Here is a 24,960-nt window from a genome sequence, read left to right as displayed (position 1 = left end):
TTGGCTAAGTTAGCTCTTGTGTTTAAGCCCAGACTGCTGTAAAGCAGTGCTTAGGGTCAAATGACTTATTTAGGAACAGATCTGATCCAGTCAGGTTATATGTGTAAGCTTTTAAAGTAGGGTTGTATCATTAATACCAAGTGCTGTAGCTATTTTGACCTGAGAAATCATTTAAAGTATCTCAAATTAATCTATTACTAGGGCTAAATGTTATGCTGTGTTGTTGTGTCATAGAAATAAATACTATATTACTTTGTGTCAAAAGAATAGTTATTGAAATTAATTTCTAAATAAAATCACTTAAATTAACTATTTTTTTTAGATAAAACTTTTCTGAGAAAATGCCAAATGTCTAAACAAGTTCTTTTGTGATCCACAAGAAGGGACTATTTTAAGATTTTTCACAAAAGAATAACTTGTTAGTTTAAAAGCAGGAGACAAAAGAGATTGGAACAAGAGCAGATGGTCACAGAGGAGGTTTACCACTGTTAACACCGCCGGAGACACAAGATTAGGTTAGATGTGCTAAAAGAGGGGTCACAGGTCATCCTGGTAGCAGTAATTGAATCCAGAGGGGAGTAAAGGGACGGCATGAGATGGAGAATCCAGCGAGCTGTGGCACTCACCTAGAGGTCATCAACCGTCCAGGTATGAAGGTCCTCATTATTAATAACAGCACATCCCCCACACCTCCTCTGCAGTACCTTAGAAACCTTAATGCTCCTAAGTGCAAGTATTAGTTATTATATCTAATTTTTTCCTGCTTTGTAACAAGCAAAGTCAATATATGGATTTGACAAGAAACTATAAATGTCAAAAAAATGTAAATGATAGGAAAAAAAGGCTGCCCTGTGATGGACTGAAGACCTGTCCAGGGTGTACCTTGGCTCTTGCCTAAAGACAGCTGGAGAAAGACACCAGCTCCCCTTGTGACCCTGCTTGGCATAAGCGTGTCAGAAAATGGATGGATGGATGGATAGATGGATGGATGACAAAAAGCTACTTGGTGATGATTAACCACGTATCAGCTCACATATCAGCTCTTGTAGTCTAATTGAAAAGTCAATCTAATTATTGGATAAAGTAAAGTATGCACCAAAAAATCTGCAAATATAAGGGACAATGAGTAGGTCAGAGTAAAGTCCATAGGTTTTCCAAAAGAACATTAAACTGGGATAAAATTATTGATAATCATTTATTGAAAACAATAGAATGCCCTAGTTAAAGACCAGACATGAATTCAAACGGACTCCATCAAAGACTTAAAGACTGATGCTTATAGCCACTCTTGGTCCAACCTGAATGAACTTGATCTATTTTGGAAAAAGGAATAGGCAATTTGAATTACATTAAGGTCATAAGAAGTTCCCTGCTGTTATACACTTACCCTCCAACACAATGTGATTGCAACAAAGTAAGTAGCACAGTTTAAGGAATGCCACCCTTTTCAGGTTTGTGTTTGTTAAGACAATTGCAAATAATTTTTTTCCCACTTGAAAATTATGCTCCACTTTGTGCTGCTTTGTCACATTAAATCCCAATAAAGCATTTTGAAGTTCGTGGCCCTCATCTCACAACTTTTATGTATGAAGGCAATGGTGGTAATTTTAAAGGAATCCACTGCAGACCCTATTTTATCATTGAACAAGATATACAAAACTGCTTTTAAAGAGCATACCAATAGTGCAGTGTTTTGTATCAAGTGCTTTAGATAGTGCTCTGCTCACTACCTCCAAACCTGCCTATTTTTAAACGCAGCGTCCTCCCACACAGGGATGGAGTGTGAAGTGGCTTAGAAATCCACACTTTGAGGAGCCACATGGTCAGAGGAAAGTCACGTGTGGATACAACTGCGTATTCCAGGGCCACACAGCTACTAGATTTCTGTTTGAAAGCCAAACAGAGGAGTGAGTGCGCTATGAAGAGGCAGCAGTTTAAGGGGAATCAAAGGCAGAATACAAACACAAGTTTACATAATAGCATAATCTTGTTTTCTTTTTGATCATAGAAATATGCAAATACGCTGTATTTTAATCAAATTAACACATGACAGAAGGCAAGATGAGACAATGAAATACATTTCATAACCAACAGCACAACTGCCTTTATTTGCCCCTCACCTGCAAAACAGCAGCCCCTCTACAAACTTTGCAAATCATTAAATGCGGTTTCTCCTCAACTTTGTTGCCAAAGTCTTGCACTTCTGATCTGGAGTTTATAACTGCAATAAATCCATTGCTAACAGAAAGATGGTTCACAGTCTGATTGAAGCTTGAGGGGGGTGAAGGAATTAGTAGCAGCCTGAGGAATCGTTTCTGCATTTCTCTCAACATTGAAGACTTCTTTCAGCGCACCATGTTTGCGAACACAGCCGTGCTCATGTTAAGCTTATTAGTCACCCTGGATGCGATCTTGCTAGCTGAGGCTTTCAACACTTTCTAGTGGTGGCTTTACACACATACACCTACTCACTACCGTGAAACATTTCTGCAAAATGCACATGCTCAGACACAGTAACTACAGCTAACAGGTACACCGAAGAAGCAAGTGGCCAGGTGCCGGGAAAAGTGAGCCTCCGTCTGTGCTAAATGAGGCAAAAGGGAAATATTTTTGTCATTTAGTTTGACTGCTGAGAACAAACAAAGTCAAACAGGGCAAATTGCAGCTCTGGATTCATATCCATAATTAATCTGTCAGCCATGTCACACACCGGGAGTAAAAGATCTGCTATTTTACTGTTGTTTTACCACCACGACAGCTATAAAAGTTAAAGTATGAGCATATTCTCACTTCTTCTTCAGTATATCTAGAAATCAAGTTATTAAGATTTTTCTTTTCTTTGTGGCTGCAAGCAAAGCGAATAAAGATCAGTAAATGTGCATTTAAAGACAGCAAATGTTCAAAGGAAATTATCAAAACTACTTGTGTTGTGAAAAGGATCTAGTTTATTTTGTCACATTTTATTTTGGCAGCTAAGAGTGAAAGACAGAGAAAAAAAACATTTTCAGTCTTATTTCCACAGACTGTCTACTGTTTCACATTGTGCAGATAAAATAGATAAGAGTGTGACAGTTACACTTTGTGGTGCGGTCGCAGACAAGCATCATAAAGCAGACACAATTCTGTGGATAGAGGGAAACATGCTGCCATGGAGGGAGCTCAGTTGTAAGCACTCTGACACCCATTCCTATTTGGCTATCGGAGCTGTTAAAGGTGTCAGGGCTGTTCACAGGCACTGCGTGTTTCACCAGCCAAGATGGCTTCCACCTTTTTTCTATCATGATTAATTATGGTTTCTGATGGTAGTACAGTGAGAAAGTGTAAATTATTCCCACATTTTCTTGTGTGCCCTTCGTTCAGTCACTTTTGTGTAGGAAGATGCTATTGACGCCATCCATGGATGTCGACCAAAAGGCATCTTCATGGGGTGGCAAACTCTTGTGCCTATTAAAGGGGTGGAAGTGGTGGCGATGGTGGTGGGTCCCTGTCATGTGGGCTGAACCTAGTCCAGACTGCCAGTTGAACGGCCGGATTTTCCAGTATGGAAGTCTTATTTCAGTGGGCGAAGCTGGGTGTTGAGAGACTGGGAGAGAGGACAGCCCTGGGCTTAGAAGCTTGAAAAAGAATATTTCAAACAGACAAACACCGTCTGTGTTCCAGTGTCACCAGCCCACCCGTCTGACAATTGGGGCCATGTCATCACGGGTTCTGAGTAATTCAAGAAGTGCTTAGGACGATGTGGCAATTTCAGACGTCAGAGGTCCCAAAGGTGGAAATCACACTTAAGTACATAAAGTACAACATAAATGATCTTGTTGCCTGAAATGACCTCTGAACTTTGAATATTAATCTTACAAAGAGTCCTTGCTATCCTGCCTACTTCAAACGGCCAGCTAGCTTTTGATGATTTAGTCTAAATTAAACCCTTAACCAAAACTACCCCAACCTCCTCAAGATAATTAAAGCCAGCCAGTAAAAATTTGGTTCTCATTAAAATGGTTCAGAGAGTGGTGCAAGAGGGACAACTCTCAGAAACTCTGAGAAGGTTCTCATCCTTGGTTTTTTTTATTCCTAAAGACGCATTGGGAAAAATGATTAACAATTAAAAAGTTTCTTTATTCAGCAAAGAAAACAGACCCCATCAAGTCAACCAGACTCAAAATTCTAGTAAACTGCAATGAGAATTAATGGGCCATGTAGAGTTAGATAGGGAAGATTATCTTTAAGTTTTACTCATCTTCACTATGTGTTATGCTTTTTACTGTAAATGTGTTTTAATCAACCTTTTGCGTTATGCGTTCAAATTCTGAGTGAATGACATTCAAACCTGCAGCAAAAGAGATCAACACCTGTCTAATGCTTCTTTAACCAAATACACAGCTGAGGGGGGTAGCTGCATATCCATCAGGGTACAGTCAGTCCTGTGATACCAGTTTATGGGTTGGATCAAGCCAGTACTTTATCTTTTGGACATATTTATGAGAATTGAACAGAATGTTAGTAACTCTAGGTTGTTCCCCAGAATGTCTGTTTTAGGAAAAGAGTCATGTTCTATTTTAATCACGATAATAATACCAAGTTATTGGACTGAACCTATAAAATGTCTTGATAGCCATAGTGACAGTTAAAAACTTCATTCATCTTGAATCACAACGGCTGACCACCCTTCCACAGGGAACCAGCACCAATGTACTTTTTGGGAAAGTGCCTTGGTCAAGAAGTATAAGGAAATGTGGCAATGGGGAAAAAAGCATCAAGCCTCTAAATTGCCAACTAAAATGGGACTATTTTTTTCCCTAATCCGCAGTAACCCTTAATCACCCTTAGTGTTATGTAGCCACAATTTAACATTTGTGTAGTAAGTCATTCTCTCTGAAAGAGAAATATCTCTTCTATTTTAAGTGCAGTTAAAAACTCCTGGATAAGGTTGATAACTTCAGATGAAATAGATTTTATTTTTCAGCTAGCAGACAAACTGAAAAGCAGCTGGCTAGTTCAAGTAATAAGTCACAAGGTTCGTATCCCAGCTGGGGGAAGGAGCTGCCTGAGTTCAAGCACCCACTAACACCGACTGCCACTCTGGGTCCCTAAGCAAGACCCTTAACCCCCACACTGAATGGGTTAAATGCAGAGAGTTAATTTCATTGCTCTGTACTTGTGACAGTGTAATGATAATAAAAAACACCGGAAAAGAAAACCAGTAGAGCCACACGATATAGTGAATTGTAATGGACCAGGGACCGCAGTTTTATTTATGCAAATAGTTGTTTGTATGATTTTCCTACATTACAACTGTCCAATTTGGTCTTGCAGATTTGATGAAGACATAGATGTAACAGAAGAAAAATCCAGAAATAATAAATAGGTAACCAAAATTAGAGATGCCAGGGATAAATATACATAAGGAGTGAAGTAATGAAGAGAATCCAGCAATAACGAAATGCACAGGAGGTGTATATAAGGGAGACAGAACAAAGACTGGGCCAATCAGCTGATAGGGAGCAGCTGTGGATGGAAGCAACTAGAAGGGAGCTAGGGGAAAGGACACTGACATAAAGGGGCAACAGAGAGTAACTCAAAAAACACAACACTGCCTAAATAGAACAACAATGACATAAAATGGAAAAGAAACCAATGACCAAGAAAATACAGAATGACATAAATCAAAGTGTAACTGAAAACTCAAAAAGAAACTTAAACAGAACCAAAAAGTCCACAAAGGGCAGAATGATGACAGAAACTTGTTATACCCTCAGCTCTCACAACTGTATGATTTTAGTGGCTGAGAAATCATAGCTTACAGACAGTATAATATGAAAAGCAGGTTAAATGCAATCAGTTTGATCAGCACAATTTATTACATTTTTTTTTTTTACATAGGATGGTGCCCTTAAACCAGTCACACTGGTTGGTTTATGTCATTCAACTTTTAATGGCAGCTAATGGCTGATAAAAATAGCAAAGCTTAATAGATAAGTTTACCTAAAAAGTATTAGCAACAGGAAAACAAGCAGCATAGCTTGATAAAACATATCCTTAATACTAAGCTATACTTTGAAGCCTTGACAAAACATGATATCCACAATAACCACAATGTAATGCAACATATTGCACAATACTGTATGTTGCATTGCATGTAAACACAGCTCAAAAAAATCCTTAGTCTGGAGAAGAGGATGAAACAAAATTATTCTTCTGACAGACCATTTTGTGCACACTGATATATTTAGTGCTGTCAGAGAGGACATCATAGAGAATGGCACTTACATCACAATGCAAAACTGTTATCAGAGGAGGTACAGGTTTATGGTTCAAGGGCTCGTCCATTCATTGAGAACAAGCTCAGCGTCTTTGCCTGACATACTGATCAAGACAGCACAAATAAAAAAGCTCCACAGCTCCATCTTTGCCTCTCCCTTAGGGAATAATATAGCACCCATCTGAATGTGGCACATATTGAATCGATTCCAGCGTTGATGATTCATTTGAATAAATCACCCTCTCTTAATTTTTTTTTTTTTTGCCAACTTGCACTGATACTGAAATTAGGAAAAAAAAAAACAACTGAAGCAAAATTGAGAAGGGGAGAGACAGGTGACAGTAGTGTAAAGGACTGCTAATCCTAAATCCCTTTTCAAGTAGCAATTAATGACTCCAGAAATAATCTCCATATATATTTTGTTGCAGTTATTATTATTATTTTTTTTTTTTTTACCAAACTGCATAACTCACACAGATCAAATCCAGTGGATATGTGGCACTAAGCAGAGAGGATCTTATCCTGGATTTGCATAGATGGAACAGAAAGGACAGATGCTGCTTAGACCTGTTATAAATTCTCCATATGAATACATACTATAGACTAAACCTGGCCTGGATGGGTAGATTGATTTTTAAATATGGCTCATCCATAAAAACAATTCACTATCAATCCTGAAGAACTATCAGATATTTTAAGAAGAAAAAAAAAGTTAAAGATGCTTAGAATCAGCCTTGGCAAATATGAAAAATCGGCAGCTTGTGCGATGAAAGGGTTATATCCGTATTCAGGCTAAGAGACATTCTCTAACATACACAGACACAAATCCTGTTGAGCAGAGCTGAGCACAGATACCCTACCAGCCCTCAGAGGCACAATTAGGATTTCATGGGAGGGGGGGGGGGGGGGGGGGGGGGGTGTGTGAGAAATCTACATTCCCGCACACATGAAAAAAAAAAAGTCGTTTTTCCAACCTCACAATAATATCAACTTTTTACTCAAGGAAAAACCTGGAGCACAGCTCAATAGGATTTAGACAAAGAAATAAAAACATAAAAAAGACAGAGGGGGGGGGGGAATCTAAATTTAAGCTGTAGTTGTCGACAAAAAGAAAAAAGAAAAAAAAAAAACCCTGGTGCTAAGCCTCCCAGTTCCAACCAATTTCTTCTATTCTATGTGGTATAAAAAAGCAGCAGCCACTCGTAGTTTGTTTGAAGTGCTCGACTGTGTAGAGTTGTGGTGAGTTCAACAGCATTTTGTATGGACTCCCTCAGCGTATGATTATCACACCTGTCAGACATTCAGTCCCAGTAACAAGGGGTCAAGTAGCTGCCAGTTTGTGTAAGAGAAGAGAGCGCAGAACACTTACATATCATTTCATGATGTGAACTAACAGGAAAAAGTACATGGTTAGAAAATGGGCTGCATTGCATGCAAAACAGAGACAGATATCTAGCTGTCAGTCTCGGATGCAACACTATAAATTTATAAATAATTACTTTAAACTAGTCCTGACATAAAAAAAAGAATAATTAATATGTTTAGGTCATCTACATAAACAATTCACCAACCGTGTGAAGAAAAAATAATTTATACAAGTATTGCTTCATCAAACAGGTGTGAATACTCATCTATTAAATCATGTGAAGTTCACCCCTGCATGTGTGGCCACATGTTTTGTTAAAAGGAAGAAAAAAAATCAATATCTAGAGGTGAGTAAGCTATAGAGAAAACATGGTTTCAGGCTGTAATAGAAAAACTAAAGATGAGTGTAATAAAAAAAAAAACATTCTATCTTAGAGGTTACATTAAATGAACTGTTAGTTTAGATTAATGAAATCTGGTTGTTTTTTTAAATATGACAATCATAAATCTAAAGGTATTTTTTTGAGATTTTATGTGATAGATTAAAACAGAGCACTGAAAAGGGAGATTTTTCCTAAATTTTAACTTGAAAACCCATGTTTTATCCACTGATTCCCGATTCGGACACTCCTGGATCAAACTGGGGGGACGGACCCCATAGTGGCAGCAGTGGCAGTGTAATTAAATGAGGTTTTGGTAGAAATGAATTAAATAAGTGACCGTTTTTTGAGAATTATTATTTTATTAAAATGTATGGATGGCAATGCTAGATTCTGTCACACAGTTAAAATAAAAAAATACACTTTTAATGTGACAATTTTGTGATATAAGGGAGACTACTCTAAGTACTTGCAATATCTAATTCATTGCAGTTGACTTTCTTTATGGTCGGGATTATTTGGAAAAGAGGCAACTGGTAACTACGGATTAACTGCAGCGATCCATAGATCACAGCTTAGGTGGGAGATTCTGTTTTTGGACCCACATTTGCCAGGAGCTCCAGAAGTCTGGCCTTTATTTAAGAGTGAAAGGAAGAAATCCAGTCTTGAAAAAAACATGTTTTTGTAGTTTTTAAACCATGTATTCACACTCTACTTTGAATCACGGTAGTGGTGGTGTCATGCTATGGGATTTAATGACTTAGATAAATAAAAAGCCAAGTTAAAGTCAATGACTGAATTAAAGTGAGACCCTTTGTTAAAACTTACATCCACAAATATCATTGATCCCAGTCTAAATGAGTTCAGGCTATTCTAGTCATTCTGTGTGAAAAGCAGGTGGAGACATATGACAAAGGACTTGCAATTGTAACTCCTGCAAAAGGTAATTTCTTTCTGGTGGATTAATACAAATGCATGTCATACTTTTAAGACTTCTTTAACGATGAAAACTATGTATTGTTTTAAATTTTTACAATGATGTAGTAGGTTATTATCTTAAAGTAAATCATGTTTCAGGTTATGACATGAAAAAATGGGAAAATTTCTAATGTTCTAATACTTTTTGAAGGTTTTGTATGCCTTTAGCACCACCCTGTATCTCAGAAGTAAATTGACAGATGTTGAACTAACTGTTAGGATTATAATACAAACTGTGGCAACAATTAATGTCTCCATTTGTAAATCTACAGCTCTACTGATGCAACCAGGCAAACTAAAACCCTGAGGTGCAATCATAAAGCGTAATGCCAAATAGGGACATTTGCAGCACTTGAGTTTAACCAGGACCTTTTAGCTGCCAGGCTTGCGAAGTAATGTTTTAATGAAAACCACATTGTGACTGTCACAACTGATTCTTAGATTTGTCTAATGTCTGAGGAAAAGGTTAAGCGCATCCTCCATCTGAAAATGCCAAATTCTAAAGTCGGGCACAAAGTTGGCACCCAGATAAATCGCGCTATCACTGTGCTTCAGTTTTCTCATTATCCATACCTTTCATGACATTTACAGAAAGAAACAAAGCAGCATGCCAACACCTACTCTGTGAGAAAGCTCTTTCAGTTCAGCTCAAAAGCTGAGAGCTCCAAACCTCCACACCACAGTGTGGGCAGCACTGGCACAGCCATGTGCCTAAGAACCCTGACTGAGTGCAACAGTTGGACTAATAACAGAACAAAAAAGTAAAATGGACACACAGCAAGGACAGCAATAGCTTCAAAGCTAAGAAGCATGCTGACTCCTGCCCACCTTTTTGTTATTCACGAGGCGAAGGTGTCCACAATGCCTCTTGGGTCTTAGTGCCATGAGGGGCGGTGAGCTCTCAAGTTCAGCCACTTCAGGGTGAAGCAAATCACTTTAATATGTTAAGAAGATTAAGCTGGATAAATGTCTAGATACATTTTTTGAAAAGCAACGTAAATCTCCAGTGTTTTTATTTGGGGAGGGGTGGTGTGTGAGTCAGTTGAGACGATCAGCACAAACCCACCAAAACGCAAAGCGATTGGCTCGAAAAAATTGGGCTTATTTGAGATTTTGCATTTTAAGCTTCTTGAATCTAAGACCATCCCACCTCTTCGTTATTATTTAAAACACCAACCTTTGGGACAACAAAACTAAAAAAAAAAAACTGGTCACAATTTCATCTCCTCTCTCAGCTTAGACTCAGCTGTCTTATCCTGCTTTAGCTTATGTTATAGCTTTAACGGTACAGGTCAATGTTTTTTTCCCAGCTGTTAATCTGTTGTTTGCAGCTTGGTAGATAAAACACAAAGAAAAAAAGAAACAGCTTCAAACTTTGAGTTCTCAACAGTGCAAAACTTGAGCAGCAACATTGTTGGATTTATCTTAATTTCCTAAAAAAAGAAGAAAATAAAACATATTAAAATGTAGGATGAGGAATCCTTTTTTGTTTCAATCTAAAAAATTAGCAATCTGAGGGTGTCCGCCTGTCACCCTGCTGTGTTAGAAATTAAGTGTGAAGCGTCAGGGCGAAATGAAACAAATAATGTAAAGGGATTAGAAAATAATTTGCATATCATTTTTGGTGTTTCCAAACTACAGGATCAGGAAACCAACAAAGAAAGGCACTTTATCATTCCTTCAGATCAATTAACACATCAATAGAGCTGATCCCTTCCACCGTAAGCTGACTCTTAATGTCAATGTAAATATATTCATCAAATATAATAGAACTAGAATAATACAAACTGATAAGGGAAGAAGCCAGGGTAAAAAAACATACACCAAGGAAAACTTCATTTAATGTGCTTTACTTCCACACAACCAAACATGCATAAGATCTTTTTTTTTTTTTTTTTCCTTTCTGAAACTCGGCCTCTTCATGCAGAGTTAAGACAATGAAGATGAAGGAGGATGGCTTATGTAGAGTTAAGCATTATGAGAAGCCCCGAAGCTGTTCTTAAAGAAGGTGAATCAGAGGATTGGGACAAAACTGGAACTAAACCCTGTGCCGGACCACAAATGTGAAGCACAAAAACATTTCGGGCAAAATGCCATTAAGCCAAGCATCTGGTTCTTAAGCAAACTTAACTTGATCACTTATAACTTTAAGATTACTGAGTTTTAAAAGTATAGAAAACTCTCAAAAAAAGTAAACTACCTTAGCTTTCAGCATTAGGGTCTGACCATGAACCAAAAAGAACAGAAAAACAATATTTGAGAAGCAGTGCTTCAAAGATTCATAGTTAATTGGTATGTTTATCAAGCCTGACAGAATATCAGTGAATAAAGCTATTTCACAAATACAGCTGTTTAAGTGTACGATAGTACATACAAAAACATATGCTCAGTACAAAATTGTATGTATAAGTTGACATTTTTGCATGTAGTCTTGTATCGGTGAGTTACGCCATATGTAAACAGTAAAAAGTGTCCAATTGGATTTTATTCAATGTAGGAAGATGTACGATTTGCAATTTTTGCAATTTTTTTAACAGACTCATCACCAAGCACGTAGGCTGGCCTTACGTAAACATATCACCAGGATGATTGACAATTAGGAGGACCACTTATTTTGATGATCCACCTAGAAAAAGAAAATCCTCCACTATACCTTTAATAGAGAAATTCCAATCCTGTAACATCTCACAGAGCACCGTACCTGAAATACTTGAAAATACCTGAAAAATGTAAATAATGTCTGAGGCTACAGCTAACAGTAATCCATCCATATAACACAGTAGTAGCAGCATCAGGCTAGCAAACGCAGAACAGTCAAAAAATAAAACACTTTTAGAGGCTAAAAAAGACTTGAAAGTGTGGGGGAAAGCAGCTTGTCCTCCAGCACAAAAACACCCCTAAACATGGACAAAAACCCAATTGAAAAATATGAGGGCTGCTTAGTAGTGCAGTGGGTAGCAAGAAGGTTCTGTGTACGATTCCCGTCCCAGTGTCTTTCTGCATAGTTTACATGTTCTCCCTGAGCATGCGTGGGTTCTCTCCAGGTACTCTGGCTTCCTCCCACAATCCAAAAACATGACTGTTAGGTTAATTGGCTTCTCTAAATTGTCCAATTCGCCCTGTGATGGACTGGCAACATGTCCAGGGTGGACCCTGCCTCTCGTCCATTGACTGCTGGAGATAGGCACCAGCACCCCTCGCGACCCCACTCAGGACAAGCGTGTCAGATAATGGATGGATGGATGAAAAATATGACTTAAAAATATATATTTTTTTATTTATTTATTTATTCGTTTATTTGATAGGGACAAGTATGTTTCATGCATCATGTCACACACTACAACATTTTAGCTAAGGCTAATTCTCAATGTCTGTCCCCAGTTAGGCTTTTACACAAACACATTGACTGTACACAAGAACAACAGAGCAAATTACACATTAAAACATCACAGAAATAAAATCAGGTCAGTTAGGTTATTAATGTTCACATGACTGACTTCTCAATAAAAAGTCTTTAAGTTTATTATAATAACCTAAAACTTCCTTAAACCGTAGCTGTCCATTTAATCTGACTGAACCTTATCAGCTTTGGAAAATGTCTATGTAGATATACAAACCTGCTGGATATATTCTGTGAAAATGCAGTGGCTCTAAAATGTGTGAATGAGGTTCCAAATATAAACACACGCAATTTTTTTTATTTATATTTCTAAAAAAAAAATGAAAACAGAATATATCAGAATCAAATGATTGAACTGTTGCAAATACTTTTACAATACACTGCAGAAAGGTTAATAGTTTTAGCTAAGTTGATTGATGGTAAACACATAAAACAACCTTAAATGTAAATGCTCATTTCTATTTTTTCTTCACTCTCCAAGCTGATCTGATAACATTAAAGAAAAGGTACAGGCTTCCTGCCGTGCAAAAGTACAACAGTCATCTGCAGATCTTGCAGTGATTCTCTGCCAAATCTAAGAATGCCGAGGCTCATATAAATAGAAATTTAATCTTGTGTGTTTGTCTAAGTATCCAGAGCAGCACTTCTCATGCAGATTATGAATCTCTGTTTAAACAGTTCATGCAGTCAATGTATATGAACTGATAAGAGACAGTCTGAATGAATACTGAATAATATTCATGAACTGGTATTTTCATTAAAGGAGCTGTCATGTCTATTATTCTTCATAGAAGTAAATCTAATCATATTGACGGATTTTATGATCATTATCCAGTGAATTGTTCTTCACAAAAATGATTGACAACATTTTTAATAAATGCCTAATAAATGATGGGGAATAAGGCTTGCAATGTATTGGCATACAAAAAAATGCAGTTTTAAATAAATATCACTCTTTCTCTTTATGCATTAGCAATTAGTTAATTGCAATTTTTAATCATGCGGAAAAAAAACTTGGAAATAATGTTGTAGCTCAGAACTTGCATTAATAAAAAAAAACTTCTTTAATGATAAAGCAATTAACGTGTAGTATGATAAAATTATTGTCATACTACATTGTACAGATGCTCTGTCTGCACTGGTAAGATCCAGCTCATTTAATGCAGGTAAGAAATATATGACCACCAGGGGGCAGTCACACTTGCATATTAAATGTATATTATACACTATACCTAGAAATTGTTGCGGTAATTAAATAAATAAATAAACTATCCATATGCAGTATTAACAATAAGCTTTACGGTCTTTTTTCCCAATACACCCAGTCTGGACACAAGTAGTATCATAAAAATGCATATAAAGTATAAGTTTGATATAACATAATGTTTCAAAACATTGCATTTTTATGCTTCAACCTATGTTAACTACAATTTTCTAGAAAGTAAAATCATAGCTGCTTACCCTCTTGGGTCAATAGGTCATGTTACAGCTCAGTAAATGAAATATATTTTGATTGCATAAGAAACACACCATGCATTAAATGAATAAAAAAAATGGAGAAAAGAGTGAAAAAATAAGAAAATATAAAAGCACTTACAAAAAAACTAGATCTTTTTTCTATCAGATCTGTGACAGACAGACTGAATGAGAACCTACGAGCACCACTTGAAACCCTCACTAGAGGCAAATAAAGATATTCCTATCTCGGAATATGGTGGAGGTTTATTGTTTTCATAGCGATTTACATGTTTAATCAATTTGATGCTCCTGGTAGCAGAATGTTGTAAATCCTTCCTCTTCTGGAGCTAACATGAATCACATGCATTATATACTGTAGAAATGGGTTAGGGTTGATTGGAGCAAGATAGAAGAATGAAATTGAAGAGAGAAGAAGTTAATTGTATTGATCTCCCAATGGAGAAACTAATTCTCTGCATTTATCCCATCCCCTTGGGGAGCAGTAGGCTGCCACTGTGCAGCACCCGGGTAGCAGCCTGGGATTAACTGTCTTCGAACCAGATCGAACCAGTTTACTTGTAACCTTCTCAGAGCACAAGCGCACTGCTTTAACCACTAGGCCAACACTCCCCCTAAACAGGTCATCTTAACTAGCCTGATAAACCGGACTAAATGTGAGATTACATGTGTAATTTAGTCTGGCCCTGATGAATGAGACATCGGAAGATTGTTGATGAGAACAACGCATTGTTTTTCAAACCATGTCTGTGCCTATTGGCCAACGCTCTGACCAATGAGCGCAACTGACTGTGACATAGGAAGCGCAACAGAAAGCTGGTGGGGAAGTGTAAACAAACAGCCGGTCGGTAAAACGGCGAATACATCCTTCTTAAAAATGAATGAGAGTAGAGTCTCTTCTGCTCACGTTTCAACGAAAACCCCAAGTCTAATCCTACAAACCTGATTCCAAAGCTGAGTCAAACCAGAACTGTTCAATAGTTGTTGCCATCTTCCTTGTTGTGCTTTCTCCAGCGTCGCGCAGCTTTGTCGTCACGCCATAAAACCCCGCCCGCTTTGCATCCAGAAATTCAAAGCACATCTCTGCGTTGTGATTGGCCCACCAGTTCTAGGGCCTGGGGCATTGATCTAGGCTATACCAAACTCACAGGCAAAAATTATTTTGGCCGCGGGCGAGTGGGGCTAGTTTACTAGGCTACATCTTAACAGCATGTACAATGGCAAAATATTAGACAAGAAAAAAAGGCCCTGCGATTCTGCCAAACATACCAACTTAATCCATTAGCCAAAAACAGCCACTTTGTGACAATGGATATTCAATTAAATAGACGTTAATGAAAAATTATTTATACTTCTTGGACATATTGTGCCACAAACAGGTATGAAATTAGTCCTTGTATGTTATTTTGGAGATAAACTCTTGACCCTGAACTCATTAAGGGGCTACCACCTGCTAGGAGTCAGATCATTTTCTGAGTGCTTCAACATCCCCAATATGAAGACCTGTCAGGAATCCTGCATGGGTGGACATGTAGGCTTTCCTGGGAATGACAGGGTCTGTTAGAGAGGAACCCCACCCTCGCGTTCTCCGGCATGCCAACACAGAGGAGAGTGGGCAGCGCTGAGACGGCAGCCTGCCGTGGGCACTGCCAGGCTTAAAGCTGCCCTGTCGTCATCAGAGGCTTGCAGAGAAGAACACTAAGATTCACCAAAAAAAAGGAAGAAAAAAAAAAAGAGGAGGGGGATCGTTGCATTTAAATCCTCTCTCAACGCCCCCACATGTTTTAGCAAAGCATAAAAATCATTCACCGAGAGAGGGAGAGAGAGAGAAAGTGAAAAAGAAAAAAAAGATGGAAGGAAATAGAGAGGAAACAGCTATTAACAGCAGTAAGCAAGCTCAAGAGATCATAGAGAGGCAGCTCTAATCGCAGTAAAGGTTTAAACCCTCATTCCATCCACCAGATGCACAAAGTGTCTACCCAAAAACAAGGCTTTGAAATCCCCCATGTCTAAGAATGTGCCCCCTGGCTACACTCCTTGGTAAGAAAGAGAAGGAAAATCTCCTAAAATGTCTCTAATTTTGGAGGACATGGAAAATATATCAGCAATAGCTTTGGTGTCATTTACACAAACTCCATACATGAAAGATGACCATCAAAGCATGCAGAACATCTCTCCCTCTCAGCTGGAAAGATAAGTGGTTGCAGGTAGACTACTGAAACAAATTAATCAGGTTCTATGCGCAACTAAAGGACTCTACAAATGATTGAAACTCATAATGATAATGAAGGATATATTTTACCTAAATCAAATCAACCCTTTAACAATTTCCATAACCAGCCGATCACATTAAAGATAATTTAAAAACATAAAAACTTAAATTATAGTCATCTGGATGACATGATGAAAACGTTTTTTATTTTTTCATTTGTTTCTATAAAGAGCTTTTTTTCCGTTCATGTCTCCTTCTCTTTGTTCAGCAGCCCGACTTTATTCTAAAGATGTTTTTGTCCACAAGCCAACTTTGATTGCTCTCCAAAGAGCCTCTAGTTACATGATGAACTCTCATGTCTATTTTCTCCATTGCATCTAAATATCCAAAACAGAGTTTAGGGTAAAGGAGAAACATATGAAAAATAAAACCTTTTAAAACAAGGAAAATGTGGATTCTAAACCAGAAAAGAAATTTCAAGGCACAAATAGAAAGCAAAAGTATTATCTAAGAGTAGAGATGAATCACTCAGCCCAAGATTTCAATGGACAATTTCTGTGCTTATCAGAAAACAGCAGGTCAAACACAGAAAAAAAGTTTTTTTTCCCCTTTTATTTAATAAATGTATTAAGTAACAACTAACAACTGGTGCCATTTTCTCTCTAAAATCACCAACAAATAATAAATTATTTGATAAACGTTCTCTGGTTTTACTAAAAATCAGAAGAAGAAAAGATAATCTCGCAGTCCCTCCATTTTTGCTAGATTTAAAACCACTGCCTCTATAAGTGAATGAGCAGTACATGGGTTCTCTTAATGAGAAATAGTCATGGCAAAACAAGGTAGAAAAGATCCAAATCAGAACCTGCAGCCCAGATCTCAAAAAAACTTTTTTATTGGCTGCTAAAAATCCGCTTGGTTGGTCTCTATTTAAAAGTAATCAACATATCTTTATACTGACATGCATACCTTTTCTTCAGGTAGGATTCCTAAAGCTAAGTAAAAAAAAAAGAAACAAATCATCTGATTTTTATCTTATGGCTGTCCAACAATCCCAAACATGTCTCTTTCATTCCACCACTGATTAACACAATGTACCGCTTCTTATGAAACTGTAACCAAGCCATGTTCTTATGTAGTTTGCTCTCATCAGCCAATTTGTGTCCCACTCACATCAAACTGTAGATAATTTTGAGCCATTTGGGTGAAATTAAATTATAAAAAAAGGCACGTAAGCTCAAACCAGGTTTGTGACACAGAGGTACCTGCGGTGGGTATTGGTTGTGAAGTTTGGATGCAAAGATCTGCAGCTTCTGCAACCCTTTGCCTTTGTTTTTGGTTGTACGTCCATATTTAGAGGCAGTTTTATGGGACTGCTGCCCACTGTGTTTTATTACAATTACTCAGCAGGCACGCATCCCGTCCCAGTAATGAAGTGGGTGTTACAGTGGGCGGATTTAAGCGGCCACTATTCTGGATTCCAGCTTATGGGTATGAGGTCTAAGTGGCAGAAAGAATCCAACAGTGCTGGCAGCATGGTGTGCGGGCAAAGAGCACAGTGGACAAGAAGACCGATAACAACCCAAACCTTCAGATAGAGTGTCTTTACATAAGTGTCAGGGAAAAAGGAGAATCACATTTCAAAGCCCAGTAAATAAAGTTTGTATTGATTGAATCTAACATGTAATCTGTTTTGCTGTCTGACACTGTTTCTGGCTCTAAAAAAGAATCTTGTAAGACAGCCTTATAGATAATACGACCATAGATCAAATGGAGTTTGGGCATGAGAAGGGCAATAGATCATGTTCTGAGCAGACTGCTTAGCTTTGGAAATTCATAAAACTATCTCCTAAATCGTAATTGCCTTCATTTCAAGTTTTTCACTTGAGGGATGTGGGATTTTCTGCATGTTTTCAGTTAGCTGTTCAATTGAGTCTCTTTCAAACAGCGGTACTGAAGAAGACTCGGTAATAGAGAATTTATATATATACTGTGTATATATATATATATATGTCTTGATGTCAAACTTCAACCTGAGTTTATAAGACACGATAACATCTTATAAACTATATCTTTAATAAATACCTGAGATGTAGGACACTCAAAATCCTGATTATTTGCAGTGGTTTTATTATAAAATCATAATCAGCAGACTAATTACTTTTTTAAATGTCTTATATGTTATAGAATATTGAACAATGACACACTCTCAATCTTCATACCGTCATTTACCACATAATTTTTTTTAAATTAAAGTAGGTGGTTTCCTCCAACTTGTATAAAAATGTGTTACTCCATAACATTCAAAACATGTTGAGGAAATTATATCCAGAGGGAAAGATATAAACAAAGGCAGAATTTCAATACATATTGTCCGCACATCCAAATTAAAATAGCAGCAGTAAGCATCAGTTAGATTGATTTTTTTCTTTTAAACTGTAGCTTTGCAGTTAGAAAATAATCCCTATTCAAGTAAATTAACACATAGTGAATTACAAACATTATACTCTATGTTACAGGACGTTCTACACTGTAGACTATTAGTGAACGTAATTACTTATGGTGTACATTGGAAGCTTGAAACAGGGTAACTAGTGCCACCTTCTGTCAACTCTGGTTACCTCTGTTTAATAATTAGGGAACAATTAGAGTGCAAAAGTCTGTATCATATTAGCTGATAAAACAAGGAGACTTATGGCAGTTTTAAAGAAGGTACACATATTATTTCATGTTTACAGTTAAGGGTGTAGCTGTGGGCATTTTCATATTTAGAGAGTAACCATTAAATCTTAGGCTGGAAGTTACGGGTTATTTGGTGTGATACTGCACTCTAGTGGTTAAAATATGTAAATGCATTCTTGCTAAAACTCTTCTTTTTCAAGAGAAAACCTTTTAATTCAGTTCAGTTTATCTAAACAACAAAACATGCCCTAATGCATGTTTTACACAAATACACAGAAATCCAATTGTTTTACTGAAATACTTTGCCGGTTCAATCCAATCAAAAAGATAAAAAATCAGTAACTTTATTAGAATCAAAAACATTTTTTATTGTTTAAACGGGTAAAACCCAGCGTATTGCATTGAGTCGCTTACTAAGAGTGATCACTTCTCCTGGACAGTGGTCTCAAACACTTTCAATGCATGAATGCCATAAAAGATATATGTATTAATAAGTGTAATAAGTGAGTAATTGGCAGCACTAATCTTAGTTCCCCTGTTGAAGAAGCATTTTAACTATTTCCTATAGGGGAGTGAAACCAGGGACCAGAGAACCTTGAGAACTGTGATGAGGAATAAACATCCCCATTGTGCTACTCTGTGATCATCACTGATGTAAAAGTCATTCAGGAAAAAAGTAGCAAATTTGTCCAGGAAAACAAAGCTATTTTTTTTTTTACTGAAATAGAGCATTGTACCTTGAAATATTGTACTTAACTTGGACTTTTGATTTATCACTGTTTCTTGCCTTCTGGGATAATTTGACAGCTCTGATTCTCTTTAAACATGTTGAGAAACACACACACTTTCTTACCTTCTGTGCTTTAGGGAAGTAGATCTGTGGAGCTTTCCAAACTTTGCTGAGTTTCTCCCTTAATTTCTTGTCATTTGGAATTACGCTGCATTGATCGATGTCCAATTCTGGATAGACTACTTTCAGTCCGCCACTTTATTAGAGAGGAATAAGGAAATCGTTTTGTATTTATATGGGGTAAAACCACACATTGACCATAATATATAAGACTAATTTATAAAACTTTTTTTAAAGCTGACTTAAATAAAGATAAATAAAACTATTTACTGAAATGTATGAAGAGTAAAGGTAAGTACTCTGCAATCATTTAGTGGTACTTACTGACAGAAAGAGGCATCTCGAAGGTCCTGGGGCAATAGTATTGTTTCTGTCTTATAAGGCTCCCAAAGGAAGGCAAATGACACCAAAAACAGGCCGAGTAATGCCTACAGAAAAGTACAGGTTTTTAGAAGATTAAAAAATTATATTTAGATACTGTTCCAAAATACTTTATCAACCCAAAACCTAAAGGCTGAAGAAGTAGTTCAGGGTATATCTTGAATATAACATATGTAATTTTTATTGTTGGTCTCATGTAATATTCTATTTTTATTAAAAGCATTTTTTTCGCTAACTCTAACAATCAAACAAAATAAAGAAATTAAATAAATTAGAGATATTTAAATCTGTTTAATAAATTTACATTCGATGTTTGTTTTCCTTTTCTTGTTGGAATAAAGGAATGAGAAATTTTAATTGACGTATGCATTAGTTGACCACTGCCATACAGGTGCTGGTCATAAAATTAGAATATCATGAAAAAGTAGATTGATTTCAGTAATTCCATTTAAAAAGTGAAACTTGTATATTATATTCATACATTACATACAAACTCATATATTTCAGATGTTTATTTGGTTTAATTTTGATGATTACAAATGACAACAAATGAAAATCTCAAATTCATCATATCAGAAAATTAGAATATTGTGAAAAGGTTCAAAATTGATGGCCCCTGGTGCCACACTCTAATCAGCTAATTAACTCAAACCACCTGCAAAAGCCTTTAAATGGTCTTTCAGTCTAGTTCTATAGGCTACACAATCATGGGGAAGACTGCTGACTTGACAGTTGTCCAAAAGACGACCATCGACACCTTGCACAAGGAGGGCAAGACACAAAAGGTCATCGCTAAAGAGGCTGGCTGTTCACAGAGCTCAGTGTCCAAGCACATTAATAGAGAGGCGAAGGGAAGGAAAAGATGTGGTCGAAAAAAGTGTACAAGCAAGAGAGATAACCGCACCCTGGAGAGGATTGTGAAACAAAACCCATTCAAAAATGTGGGGGAGATTCACAAAGAGTGGACTGCAGCTGGAGTGAGTGCTTCAAGAACCACCACACACAGACGTATGAAAGACATGGGTTTCTGCTGTCGCATTCCTTGTGTCAAGCCACTCTTGAACCACAGACAGCGTCAGAAGCGTCTTGCCTGGGCTAAAGAGCTGGTGAGTGGTCCAAAGTCATGTTCTCTGATGAAAGTAAATTTTGCATTTCCTTTGGAAATCAAGGTCCCAGAGTCTGGAGGAAAAGAAGAGAGGCACTTCATCCACGTTGCTTGAAGTCCAGTGTAAAGTTTCCACAGTCAGTGATGGTTTGGGGTGCCATGTCATCTGCTGGTGTTGGTCCATTGTGTTTTCTGAGGTCCAGGGTCAACGCAGCCACATACCAGGAAGTTTTAGAGCACTTCATGCTTCCTGCAGCTGACCAACTTTTTGGAGATGCAGATTTCATTTTCCAACAGGACTTGGCACCTGCACACAGTGCCAAAGCTACCAGTACCTGGTTGAAGGACCATGGTATCCCTGTTCTTAATTGGCCAGCAAACTCTCCTGACCTTAACCCCATAGAAAATCTATGGGGTATTGTGAAGAAGAAGATGCAATACACCAGACCCAACAATTCAGAAGAGCTAAAAGCCACTATTAGAGCAACCTGGGCTATCATAACACCTGAGCAGTGCCACAGACTGATCGACTCCATGCCACGCCGCATTGCTGCAGTAATACAGGCCAAAGGAGGCCCAACTAAATACTGAGTGCTGTACATGCTCATACTTTTCATGTTCATACTTTTCAGTTGGCCAACATTTCTATAAATCCTTTGTTTTTATTGGTCTTCAGTAATATTCTAATTTTCTGATATGATGAATTTGAGATTTTCATTTGTTGTCATTTGTAATCATCAAAATTAAACAAAATAAACATCTGAAATATATGAGTTTGTATGTAATGTATGAATATAATATACAAGTTTCACTTTTTAAATGGAATTACTGAAATCAATCTACTTTTTCATGATATTCTAATTTTATGACCAGCACCTGTATGTCCTAATACAGATATGTTTTTGTCATATTATTTATGATTGTATTTTTTTGTTGAATACATTCTCACATTTCAATAAGAATACATTAATGTTTGAACATTTCATTTCAGGAGCTGTTAAGAGAACTACACTTTCCATTTGCTTGTTTAGCTTCACCTCTCTAGATCTGAGTTGAATCCCATTTTGTACACACATAGCACAGCTTAAGCAATGTTTCCAAACCTTTTTTGACTTGTGTTCCCCTTTAGGCATTTTGTCTTACCATGAGTACCCCTCTCAGTCAAAAGTATTGATGACTGCTCAAAAATGGAACACACAATAATGATTATAAAATAAAGATTCATTTACTAAATCTGAGCATTTAATTCTTATTATTGTGTTCTTTTCATCTCAAGTATAAAAAAACAACATAAATATGTTGCACGGAAGTTAATAAGGAATCAAAATAAATAAAAAAAATAAAATAAATCTGCTTTCATAAAACTGGAGCTCCTATTAGTAACTCCCCTATAAACACATATGAACTTGATGAATTGGAAACAAAACACTAAACAAAAATTATAGACAGATTGACTCCATAAATTTAACTTTGCTGAATGGGTCCTCACAAAGCAAAACATCCCAGCCCTATTTTATTTGACTTCCTAGGAAATAAAACATTTTTATGAACCCCTTGCACTGAACTCACGGACCACTAGGGGTACGCATACCCACGGCTGGGAATCACTGGCTTAAGGTTTCCAAAAATATTTTTCATAACATTTCGGTCCATAATAACATGATCATGTCAAACTGATTCTTTAGGTTTTTTTTTTTTTTTTTTGTCACATCTCCATGATCCAAATCTCTCATTCCGTGACATCAGAAAAGATGCACTATTGCTGCTCCTAAAGTACTCATATCCTGCATAATTTAGGTGTCTCCTTGCTGCCACATACCTGACTTATATGAATGAGTGATTAAAGGACTTGTGCTGCACTAAAAGGCTGCACAAGGAGGAGGTCAGCTTTTAGATAATTTTTAGTATAAGAGATTCCCTCTGAAATGTGCAATAGGAATATATGAGGACCAGGGTTAAAAAAACAACCACTCTATTGAACTAGGATCTGACTATCTCTGAGGCGTGATGTTCCTGTTTCCTTGTTAAATCTGAATGTGTAACAATTTATATTAATTTGCTCAAGGTTGCATTTTTTAAGAGAGCTACACTGTGCTCGACAGGGATGGACATGGTCAGCAATACGCAAGTAGACTGTGGTGTTTAAATAACTCTCAGTTGGTAGGATGGGGTCCAAAGTGAGCCCCACTAACAACTAAACTAGAAGCCCCAGCCTGAATGATGATAGAAGGTAGAATGATCTATCATGTTGTTTATGCACATCTCTGACCTTACCATCTTAATCATGCAGCTTAAATTGAGATTTAATCGACCAAAAAATGTTTTTGCAAACTGCTGAAGACTAGGTAAATAGCAGCATTGATGTTTTTCTCTTAGTTGAAGGGACTGGAACTTTGTGTGTTTTCTGGGACTGTAGTCCATCTCATTCAAGACTTATGTGCATTCTCTTTTTTTTTTTACATTATAGAATAGGGTTTATTAAAATCAGTACTGTGTTTCCATATTATATAACCACTATGCTATAGTCTTCTCTGACATTTGAATTAAAAAAATTAAATAAAAATAAAAAAAACACACACACACACACATACATATAATTGCCACTTAGTGCATGTTTTTTCTTTTGTTTTCAGGTTTTTTGTTTTCAGAGCCATTTCATTCAAAATCAATCAATAAATTTATATTAAAATAAATAAATGAATACATCTTGAATTAAATAAAAGTATTACATATATCGTGAACTAAAGTTAATATATTTTTTAATGAATTAATATACATTGAAATAAAAAACAACAATACAACTTATATGACAAAATTAAGCAAAATGTTGATTTTTTTCTAATTTAATGGTTATTTTTTTATTTTATAGAATATTCTGTTATTGAACAATATTCAATCATTTAAATATGTTTCAAACGGCTCTCCATACTGACAGCCATGCCAGGTTTGAACTTAGTTTAATCTCTGATTGCTTCCCCATTCCGATGCTCATTTTGAAAATGATCGAGATGCTCAAATTTAGTACATCTGTGACGTTGTTGAAATGCAGCTAAACAGGTGAATCCAGAGTGACAGGCTGGGTAGGCTATATCCAGTTCATTATTTTTTTTTTATTAACGTGTTGCCATACATGCCTGCTTATTTTACCATCCTCAACGTGCTGCGCATACAACCGTAAACTACACAGACATGCATTAATCACGTCAAATTCTTCTACTAAACTAAACAGCTGTTTTGCGCGTTAATTAACTGTCTGCGGTCTTTGATGCTGGCGGCGCGCGCTCAGTATTAGGTTTTGCTCTGCAGCTGAGAAATGGACGCACTTCCACTTTTTTGTCTCGTCTTGTTAGAAAATAGAAGACAAAACAAAGCAGAATTAAGATTGAACTAAAATCCATATTCTTATCTTCAGTGAAAAAAAGCGTTAAATTAACTATAAGCACTTAAATGTTTAGCTTTCACTTGTTGCATTAGTTTTATTTCTGTCGCACTTTGTTATTCGACGCTCAGCAATTTAGGAAGTGTCCACGGAGCCAAAGAGCAATGAGTAAGCAAAGTAAAAAATACAGCCCGCTATAAAGCATTAACAGACATGTTAGTTTGTTATAAACATTACCATCGGGTTTAAAGGTGCGTTTGTCTGCAGTTTTCCTCCTCTCTGGGTCAGTCAGGCGATAGAGGCTGGTAAAGTTCCGCTGCGTCTGCGTGCGTTTGGTGCTGTGCAGGATTCAGGTGTCATTATGAAAACTTAGAAGAAGAAAAAAACCAGAAGACTGAAGCAATGTCGACATGTGCACATGTAATTTTTTGTTTATTTAAATGTTATGTACACACTTTCAACAACACATGCTACAGGCCATTTTTTTTATTTT

At 36.9% G+C, this 24,960-nt stretch overlaps 1 protein-coding gene across 2 annotated transcripts in view; it reads right to left on the bottom strand.

Annotated features, from left to right (window-relative positions):
- Positions 1-24,835, bottom strand: part of LOC119783928 (phosphatidylethanolamine-binding protein 4) — an 86,285-nt gene extending 61,450 nt beyond the window's left edge. For both annotated transcript variants that reach the window (XM_038285671.1, XM_038285672.1), the window contains exons 1-3: positions 24,705-24,835; positions 19,927-20,030; positions 19,606-19,738 (exon numbers count right to left, since the gene is read on the bottom strand). In XM_038285671.1, the coding sequence (XP_038141599.1) occupies positions 19,606-19,738; positions 19,927-20,030; positions 24,705-24,707 (240 nt within the window). In that variant the 5' untranslated portion in view covers positions 24,708-24,835. The remainder of the gene's footprint in view (positions 1-19,605; positions 19,739-19,926; positions 20,031-24,704) is intronic.
- Positions 24,836-24,960: the final 125 nt, after the last annotated feature.

This window comes from Cyprinodon tularosa, unplaced genomic scaffold, assembly GCF_016077235.1.
Source record: "Cyprinodon tularosa strain WSP-4 unplaced genomic scaffold, ASM1607723v1 ctg214, whole genome shotgun sequence".
NCBI classification, from domain to species: Eukaryota; Metazoa; Chordata; class Actinopteri; order Cyprinodontiformes; family Cyprinodontidae; genus Cyprinodon; species Cyprinodon tularosa.
The sequence above is the reverse complement of the archived record's forward strand: the minus strand, read 5'-3'. Positions and strand labels throughout refer to the sequence as shown.